A 10,569-nucleotide genomic window follows, 5' to 3' on the forward strand; every position below is an offset into this window, starting at 1 on the left:
TAATAATTCACATTTCATTACTCATTACTGTTTTCACTTTTATGAGAGAAAACAAAAATCAATCTCTGAATGGTATCTTCAATTTCTTTAGACTACTGCATTAATGGAAAATACCTCATCATGAAGAGCATTATTGCACCGTGATTTATGTCTCTCTGTGTGTAGCTGCCCTCTGTGGTCCTGTTTATATTTAGTTTGGCTGTATGAGTGAGTAAGTGGTGAAGGTCTCAGAGGGAGGGGGCAAGAATAGAACTGGTATTCTATAAAGCCTGAGCCATCTCTCGTGACTCCCCTGAGAAGCAGATAGTTTAAGAAGAAGTACTCAGGTTTTTTCTCCTCATCCTTTCACCCCTTCTCCTAGTTCACCCATCTTTCTGTAAAACATGTCCATGAACCTTCATACCGCCATGGATCCAACAAAGATGGGCGTTGGACGGTCCATAGCTGTGCTGACATCAGGAGGAGACGCTCAAGGTGAGTGGCAAAATTCTTATGATTTTATTTTCACCTTTGTAATGAACTAATAAAACACAAAATTGGTGCAGAGGAACTCAAACGGCATATTCCTTCATATTGTTGTGCGTGAGAGCAAATCTCAAATTAAGTTTCTTGTTTTGGAGGCAAATTATTAAAGCTGGAAATCTTAAGATACTCGTGTGCAATTCGTAACAAATGACTGATTTATATGGACATTTAGCTGCAAGACCTGCTTGAAAACATGAGGATTGATAAACAATTACATCACTCCATCCTAATTGTTGAATGTGTCATTTTCATAGATTATTCTATCTTGACGTTTTAAATTGAAATTGTAAAACGAGGTGCTGTATTAACTTGCATTTAATTTGGATGATTTTCCTTCCACATCTGCCTAAAACTCACTCAACTGCCTGATGTTTTATTTTCCTTGTATTCCTCACCACCCAATCAGTCTTTTTTGTGTTGATTCGCCTGCTTTGGCCCAAATCAGTTTCCTTATTTTTCACCCCTTTGGCGCTACTTTTAGTGCCGTTAAACTTTTTCTGGTATGGAGAAAAGAAACGCCCACTGATCCTTCAGCTGCTGTCTGCTGAAACAAGAGCCGCCACATGCCGCACTGCTTGTCACAACACAAACTCTCACAGTGGCCTTTAGCGCAACAACATCCAGGGGACGGAAGCCACACATGACTTGGAGTCCCTTGAACCCTGCTCCTGTTCTTTGATCCAAGGCTATTTTTGTCTCTTGAGGTGCCAAGATGAAGATTAACTCACTTAAAGGTCAAGATCAGGCTGAGAGATTGTATTTAGCTTGAGGGAGAATCAGCGTCGTGAATTAAACAAGCATCACAGATGAAACTGTTTGTGGCTCTCAGGTATGAATGCTGCGGTGAGAGCCACAGTCAGAGTGGGTCTCTACACCGGAGCCAAAGTCTTCTTTGTTCATGAGGTATGCACTTTCTGGTTATCATGTGTCAAACAAACACTGAGGTGTGTGTTTTCTATATAAAAAAAAATAACAGTTTAAGTGGGATGCAGGGTTACCAAGGCCTGGTGGATGGAGGGGATCATATTCGGCCAGCAACATGGGAGAGCGTGTCCATGATGCTTCAGCTGGTGAGTGATACGCAGCAACCTCACTTTATGCAAAGTCACACAGGTTGATGGTTGCATAGTCAGTCAAATAAAGCTGAAGATGTATTTCCTTAAAGGGCCAGCGTACATTAATGAGAACAGAGGTTAATGTGTGGTCTGAAAAACTCTGGACTTTCATTTAATTGAAGGTTTAGATAAGAATGGAGAAAATAGGCCTTTTTTAGGCCTGTCAATGAATTTTGCTGCATGATAAGTTGTCCCAGAAGTTATTGTGATAAACGATAATATTGTTGTTTTGAGACTATTTGAAGTAGTACTATGGTAATTACATAATCATGCAAGTACACTCTCTCAAAGATCAATATCATTTTATTTCTAATAAGCATTTAACATTGGAACTAGAAGAAATTTTAAATAACCAAGATAAATATACAAAACAACTGAATAAATAAATAAAATAGATACTAAAGTCTCTGCAAACAAAATTGCCCGTTAAAAACGAGGCTACTTGAGACAAGCTTAGCTAATTCATCTGTCTGTTCATCCAACAATTCACTGTGCTCTTTAGCAGTGATAAAAGTCACGCTATGGACTAAAACGCCATTTTACATTGCATTTTGTGGAGAATCAGCAATGACCAATACATTCTGACCCAGGTTAATCCCAGTTATTGTCTATTGTTGACATACACTCCACTTTTGTGTTACATTAACAAGCTAAGTGAACAAACAACACGCTACCTATCACCAATCCCTTTATTCTTCCTGCACAGTTGAAAGAAAAATATTAATCTATTGAGATAGTGTGAGAATTTGGTTTTTCTGTGTGTTTATTTTAGGTTTCTGTGTTCAGTTCACTCTCAGTGTCTCCCGTCTACCCCTTGATTGATCCCACCTGTGTCTCATTGCCCTGATTACCCTCTGTGTATTTAAATCCACCTGTGTCTCTTGTTTCCTTGTCGGGTCCTTGTCTATTCTGTGTCTAATGTCATTGCCTCAAGCTTTGTTTCCAGTTGCTACCAGTTCTGAGCTCCAAGCCTTCTGCTCACCTGTGCTGCCTGGACTTCTCTGTTGCTCATCATTAAAACTTCATTATTCACCCTAACCTGGGTCCACTGCACCTGCCTCACCATCTTTTAAACTCCAAACCATGACAAATAACACACAGAGCTCAACGTCTTTGAGGAAACCAAGAATCTAAAACCATTTGTAAAGCATGGAGGTGGTAGAGTGATGATACGGGTTTGTTGTACAGTCTTAGGACCTAAGCAATTCCTCTCTATATCAAAGCTTTCTTAGGAAGTAGAGAGCCTCTCTAGTATCTTAATTTATGGTCCTAAAAGGGTTATGCAGCCAGACACTGACTGCAGAACAGGAGGAGGTCTGCAACCGAGTGCCTGAAAAAAGTTCAGTTATCTGACCTGACCTTTTAGCTGCGCCAGCTCAGAGGCTTTTGAACTTGATACTCAGATTCGGTGCGTCTGTGAAGGCCTGATGATAATGAGCTGTTGGATGGACGTGACAGGCTGCCTTCAAACTTAAATCGTCGTTGGTCCACAGACCACGTGACATCACTAGCTTCGGATTTAGGGCTTTTCCATTGCAAATGTCGATGTGAAAGTTACAATAAAACAGGTTCTCTCTGTGTCAGGGTGGCACTGTCATCGGCAGCGCCCGCTGCAAAGACTTCATGAGCAGAGAGGGCCGTATGAAGGCGGCCTGCAACCTGGTGAAGCTCGGGATCACCAACCTGTGTGTGATTGGAGGAGACGGCAGTCTGACTGGAGCCAACCAGTTCAGGACGGACTGGGGCAGCCTGTTGGCTGACCTGGCCAAAGATGGTAAATAAGTAAATAAATAAGCTATAAACTGGTAGGATCTGATAGGATCCATGATGTCTAGACAGTCATATTTAGACAGCAAACATTAAGATCAGTGTTTTTCTTTTCTTAAGGGAAGATTACACAGGAGGAAGCCAAGAAGTCGTCTCACTTAAACATTGTCGGCATGGTTGGCTCTATCGACAACGACTTCTGTGGCACTGACATGACCATTGGCACTGACTCAGCCCTCCATCGCATCATCGAGGTGGTGGACGCCATCACTACAACTGCGCAGAGGTCAGACAGGCTTGTGCAACTTTGCTTTTTTAAGAAGCGAGAACCAGAAAATTAAATGCACTCCTCTCAGGGAATACAATTACAAAGCAATATTGCCTTTTGGATCTCAAGTGAGAGAAAATTAGAAGTGGCTGAACATCTTTTAATGAAAGATGTAAATTTTTTTTTATTAATATAATACAAATTTAAACAGTTTATTGTGCTGTTTTTAAAAAGTATTTTACCCCTTAGAAGTTTCTCCTGTTTTGCTTTTTTTATCACATCAAAATGTTCCAGGTCATAATATAAACGATAAAAAATATTATAAAATGTTTTGTCTTTATTTGCAGCCACCAGAGGACATTTATCCTGGAAGTGATGGGCAGACACTGCGGGTCAGTTTCTCATACTTCAATTCTACATGTATGTGTGCGCCTAAAACCTAAATGGCAGTACTTTGAATTCAAGTACTTCAATCATCTTCTTTACTACATTCTGGAATTTCTAGAAATGAAAGTAATAGTTTAGTTTCTATGAGAAATAACTGATGAAACCATCAGTTATTGGAGGTTTCTTTTCTATCACCACACCACACTCCTCTTGTCATTCAAAACTGCAAGAGTTTTGAATGCACTTTAAATGTCTAAAGTGCATTTATTGTTTTGATTTGTTTGTTTTGTGTGTAATGGAGACCACTGCTCTGATTGCTGCCTTGGTTGGTGCGTGGCTGCAGATATCTGGCCCTGGTGTCGGCTTTGTCCTGTGGAGCCGACTGGGTTTTCATTCCAGAGGTGCCACCGGATGACGGCTGGGAGAACCACTTGTGCAGGAGGCTGGCAGACGTAAGTGTCTTTATTTGCTGTTGATGTCAGAAAGTGCCATGCAACAGTATTCACACCCCTGGAACTATTTTATATTTTATCCTGCTGCAACTACCAACTTCCCTATGTGTAATATGATAGACCAACACAAGGTGGCCTATAATTGGAAAGTGGAAGAAAAATAGTAAAAGTAAATGTAAAGAAAAGTACTTTTTTTCAGAATGTGCAGGTGTCTTGTTGATTATTTTATATCATTTAGCAAAGATCTCGGGGTTCTCGTCTGAATGTGATCATTGTGGCCGAGGGTGCGATCTCCAGAGACGGCAAAGCGATCACATCGGACCAGATCAAAAAGGTGAAGCTTCTTTCTCCTCTACTCTGACTGTGCAACGTTACTCTGGTTGTGTCTGACACAATATTTAAAAGGTTGCACATTCATCTGTCTCCAGTTGGTGACCGAAAGGCTGGGCTTTGACACCCGCACCACCATCCTCGGACACGTCCAGAGAGGGGGAACGCCGTCTGCTTTTGACAGAGTCCTGGTGACTGTCTCAGATATCAGCAGGTTTACCCGCTCTCACACAAACATGCTGATATGAATGTTTGTTCATCACTCAGGGCAGCAGGATGGGTGTGGAGGCGGTGATGGCGCTGCTGGAGGCCACACCGGACACTCCTGCCTGTGTGGTCAGTCTGTCTGGGAACCAGGCAGTCAGACTGCCCCTCATGGAGTGTGTCCAAGTGGTACGTATCAGTATTTCTATTTACAGCTCCTGCTGATTATTCACTAACATTACAAAGATGTATTTCGTCAGTTTTCCCCTAAACATGTTCTTTGTCTTACAGACCAAAGATGTGACTGCTGCCATGGCTTCGGGCAGATTTGAAGACGCTGTCAAGCTCAGGGGAAAGTATGTTATCTAACGTTCATAGGGTTGTGCATGAAATGGGAAAAAAATACAAATGAATGGAGCTTTTTTTTTCCAGCTTCATAATAAGTTGTTCAGATGTTCTCAGTTCTAATCACTGGAAAGAAAATGAGGATGAAGAAATTAACCTTTTGTCATTTGCAGGAGTTTTGAAAATAACTGGAACACGTACAAGCTGCTGGCGCACATAAATCCTCCAGATGTGAAGGTGAGCCTCCTTTTTACTTCATTTCGTACTAGACTCCAAATGCTACTTTTTGATTAATATAATCAAAATGAATTATGTATATTTTTTGTTTATAATGTGACAAACACTTGGGCTCGTTCTCTTCATGGCAGAGCAACATCAACATGGCCGTTATGAACGTCGGAGCTCCCTGTGCCGGGATGAACGCTGCGGTTCGAGCAGTGGTGAGGATGGGCATCATCGAGGGCCACTCCATGTTTGCTGTCCAGGATGGTTTTGATGGTCTGGCTCAAGGACAGGTACCTGTTCATTGTTAATATATGTGCTTCAGACATATATAAAAAAAGGGAAGGAAAAAAATCCATCAATTTGGTTTATAAAGCACTTTTTATACAGTGAAGGGTAACACAAGGAGCTTTAGTGAGCTTAAAAAAGGACAGACTTTAAATCAATGGAGTCATAAAAATAGGAAATAATTAAAGCGAGTAAACAGGCACACAAAAGCAAAAATATTGATTTTATAAATAAGATGATTAAGAATTAAAAGAGAAAAACCAATCAGTTATAAATGACAAAGAACTGGAAAGATGCAATCATCTAGAATGTTAAGAAAACACTAGAGTTATGTACAATTAAACCCAAAATTATTCATACGCCTGACTGATTTAGATTTAAAGAAATCTTTTTATTTTATACACATGTTTCTTCTGACTGGAAATAATATTAATACCTTCAGAGCAGCCCAGCCAGAATCCTGACTTGTATTTAATAAAACTTTGTGGATGAAGCTATAGGGTGAAGGCAAGAAAGCCTTTCAACCGTAAGGACTTGGAAACATGCAAAAAAATTCATCCTCCTTTTAGCTTTATCATCATTTGAGACATGCCAGTTTCATTTCCTCTTTCTCTGCCAGAGATATTAATAATCTTAGGCTTGGCTATTTCACAGCTTGCTGAGAATATTAATGCAAGTAGACATACAATATCCATTCATCTATTGTCTTATACCCATTTATGCATGCAGGGTTGTGAGGGTGTAGAGATATTCAGCGGTCCTTGGGCGAGAGGCAGAGAGGTTGTCTACCTGTTGAAAGGCGACACAGAGACTCACAGTTTAGATTAGCCATATAATGGTCATCCGTTTCATTTGCAGGGCTGTTTTGACATCTTCTGAAGGGATGAAGATCATTTCTAACACCTGGTTAATAGCAAAACATGAGTCTAGAGAGTAAAATGCATAGATTTGGCCTTGGAAATACAGATATTTAAAGACAAAATAACAGTGGCCATGTTGTAGACGTAACCAAATTTGTAACTTATCGTGCTAAAAATATTGCATTAATGCTTCATTCTTCTTAGGACAGAGGTCCATAGTCGCACTCATAACACAGTTTTCTTAATTTTGATCTGTCCTTTAATGTCTCTTTCTGTAAGCATTTTGGGGGTTAAATATTGTTTCATATTTTGTGTTCTGTGTGATGCTGCTTTGGAAAATAGTGTTTAAACAATGGTCATCTTATCTGACTGCAGATTGAGCCCATAAGCTGGAATACGGTGACTGGCTGGACTGGAAAAGGAGGCTCCATGTTGGGAACCAAGAGGTGAAAGAGTGTTACTGTAATGTTGCCCTGACATTTTATTTAAGCTTCTAATAAATCTAAATATGTGATTATTTCCCTGAAGAACTCTACCAGGAAAGTTATTGGAGAAAGTCAGCTTGAACATCGCCAAGTTCAACATCCATGCTTTGGTTATTATTGGTGGATTTGAGGTAAGTCAAAGGCTTTGTAAATGTTGGTTTATCTGTGTCTGTATATTTTTCACAAGCAATAAAGCAATAAATTGACACTTTTACCTTAATGGTACAAAGATCTTTCTCTGCTGCAGGCCTATGTAGGCGGTCTGGAGCTGCTTCAGGCCAGAGAACAATACGAAGACCTGTGCATACCCTTTGTGGTGATCCCCGCCACTGTCTCCAACAACGTCCCAGGCTCCGACTTCTGCATCGGCGCGGACACCGCCCTGAACACCATCACCACCGTCAGTAGTGAAACAACAAAAATAATTACATATTTGATGAAAATCAAACAGCTTGAAACATTCCTGGTTTGCTTTCTGTGCAGACCTGCGACAGAATCAAGCAGTCTGCAGCTGGAACGAAGCGCCGCGTCTTCATTGTCGAGACCATGGGTGGTTACTGTGGGTACCTGGCCACCATGGCAGGGCTGGCTGCTGGGGCTGACGCCGCCTACATATATGAGGATAAATTCAGCATTAAAGACCTGACGGTAAGTTTAAATCCACAAAGAAACACGCTTTGAGCATGAAATTGTATATCAACTCATGCACATCGATTTTTTAACAATATAATCTTTGACCCTGTGATGTTTAAAATTGTACTGCAGGCAAATGTAGCGCATCTTGTGCAGAAAATGAAGACGACTGTGAAGAGAGGTTTGATTCTCAGGTATGTTTGTTTCAGCTGCAGGACAGAACAGAGTCAAGAGACAGAAACTTGTCCAAAACTAGAATTCAGGAGCACTTTTTAGTTTAGTTGTCACTGAATTTGTAAAATTATTGTCCAAGCCTTCCTTTCACATATTATCCGATTAATCTAAATGTCCTTTCTCCTCCATTTATTTGAGTCCTGAGTTGTGTTTTCTTCAAATGTCTGCCTTTTCTCTCCCATCAGGAATGAAAACTGCAATGCTAACTACACCACAGAATTCCTCTTTAACCTCTACTCTGAAGAAGGCAAAGGAATCTTTGACTGCCGTATGAATGTTCTCGGACACATGCAGCAGGTCAGATAAAAATCAAAATGCAGTCAGAACATTTTCTACTCTTTTAAGTTACTAAACGTCAATTGTCCTCTTTCAACTGCAGGGTGGCACTCCGACACCCTTTGACAGAAACTTTGGAACAAAGATGGGAGCCAAATCTATTCTCTGGCTGACTGACAACCTCAAGGAGTGCTACAGGCATGGTAAAACTACCTAAAACTATGCTCTACAACACTGTTGATGCACACGAAAATTAGCCAGTACTCAATAATTACTTTTTGGGGGTTTTTTGACACAAGAAAACACAGAAAATGACTGGTTTAACCCAGTTATTGTTTTAGTTGAGAAGTTTAGAGCCAAAAAGCCAAGACTTACATTAGAGTGTTTCTGCACAGCAGAAATCTCACAGGAAATATTTGCTAAAAGTGATAGTGGACACTTCACCTCCATGTTGGGTTGATCCAATAATTCAAGCTTAAGAGGTCAGGACAACAAATGAGAATAAACACTGCCCAGAACAAGGAGATGCCTTTCAGCACAGTCATATTTTCGTATTAAGATCCTTTTTTTATTGGTCTTATGGGATGTTATTGCTTCCTGGAAAACTTTCAATAGCTGGAAGACTTAAAGATCAGAATGAATAGAAATAAACACTTGAAATAAATTGCTCTTTCTGTAGTGAGACTATCAAATATTATATGATAATATTCTAATTTATTGATGTACACTTATATGGTTTGTAAACCAGTGTGAGGAGTTTGGTGATGGATTCACTATTTGACTTTGTGGGCTCCTTAGATCGTATCTTTGCAAACACAGCAAACTCTGCCTGTGTCCTGGGAATGAGGAAGAGAGGACTCACCTTCCAGCCTATTGCTGATCTGAAAGATGACACAGACTTTGAGTAAGCCACACATCTGCTAACTAAACCGATACACTGTGCTGAGCAGAGCGTCAGTCAGAATGGTGACTGATCCCTCTCCTCTCGCTTCACTGCAGGCATCGGATCCCGAAGACACAGTGGTGGCTGAAAATCAGGCCCATCATGAAGATACTGGCCAAGTATGACATCAAGCTGGACACGTCTGAGCATGTCGACATGGAGCCTGTCCTCAACAAGAGGGGGAAACCATTGGAAGTAGAAGGAGTCTTTTTGCGTTGAAGCTGATTATTAATTTGGGGTATTTTCAGTTAGCTGTTTTTAGATTTCAAGTCCAACCTTTGTGTTTTGTGTCTTAATAAAAGAGCTGTTGACATTACAGATGTGAATATGTGTGTTTTTTTTTTTTATTATTATTAAATTCTGTGCTTCACACTGGTTTACCACTAATATGATGTTTAAAGTGACCAAATAAGTGGATATATCTGTATTTGCTATTAGCCCCCATATACTTGTAGAAGTTAACCTCATTAGTCTCAGTTTAAATTTTGTAAAGAAAGACATGCTACATCATAGTTGAGGTCGAAGCATTTTACTGAACTATGACTATGACATACTTTCAAGATAGGAGACCGATAACCAGAGTAAGGGGGATTTCTCTTAACATTGCAAGTCTTTCACTCATGACTCACCATTTGCTAGTGAATTTCTCTTTTTCTATGAGGTGACAACAACTCAAATCTTTGTTTTTTACGCTGCTCGAGTTAGATAAGTACATTTGCTGACAGGAAACCTTCTGACCTCTTCTTGCCGTGTTTAAGCCTCGTCATTGCTTACCTTTTCTGATTAAGTTCCAATAGCAGAAAGAAAGAGCTGATTACATCACAAGCCTCTTTTTCTCTTGTTGAGAAATGAAGGGTCACTGAAAAGCCATAAAACCTGCTGGGAACCACTCAGAATTTTGTAATTTTAACATGGTTAAAATATTTGGATTAATAAGTGCCAAAATATTTTAGTTTAATTATTTATTCTTGGGCTGTTTTGTGTTATTTTTACTATAAGTCGTTATCCAGTAAACACATTTTAGCAAGCTTTCCAGAATTGAATTTCTCAAGATAAACATGCTATTCCCTTTTTATAATATAATTTTGTTGTGACATGAAATATATAAAGAGAATTAATTGAAAAAATATTTTATTTATTTTACCAAAACATTTTATTAATACATTTATTATAAAAACATTTCTAGTTTTAGTCTAATTGTGATAAAAATTAATTATAATTATTGCTATGACATT

General features: G+C 39.6%; 1 protein-coding gene across 1 annotated transcript; it reads left to right on the plus strand.

Annotated features, from left to right (window-relative positions):
• The first annotated feature begins 274 nt into the window (after positions 1–274).
• On the plus strand, positions 275–9,650 carry pfkma (phosphofructokinase, muscle a). Its single transcript, XM_028014441.1, has 22 exons — positions 275–474; positions 1,355–1,428; positions 1,518–1,595; positions 3,225–3,414; positions 3,528–3,693; positions 4,023–4,067; positions 4,406–4,514; positions 4,753–4,848; positions 4,943–5,035; positions 5,112–5,237; positions 5,340–5,404; positions 5,567–5,630; positions 5,762–5,908; positions 7,139–7,209; positions 7,292–7,379; positions 7,496–7,648; positions 7,732–7,896; positions 8,014–8,075; positions 8,301–8,412; positions 8,495–8,594; positions 9,190–9,295; positions 9,391–9,650. The coding sequence occupies exons 1-22, from the start codon at positions 384–386 to the stop codon at positions 9,551–9,553; spliced, it is 2,364 nt and encodes a 787-aa protein (XP_027870242.1). The 5' UTR covers positions 275–383; the 3' UTR covers positions 9,554–9,650.
• The last annotated feature ends 919 nt before the right edge of the window (positions 9,651–10,569 follow it).

Source organism: Xiphophorus couchianus, chromosome 1 (assembly GCF_001444195.1).
Source record: "Xiphophorus couchianus chromosome 1, X_couchianus-1.0, whole genome shotgun sequence".
NCBI lineage: Eukaryota > Metazoa > Chordata > Actinopteri > Cyprinodontiformes > Poeciliidae > Xiphophorus > Xiphophorus couchianus.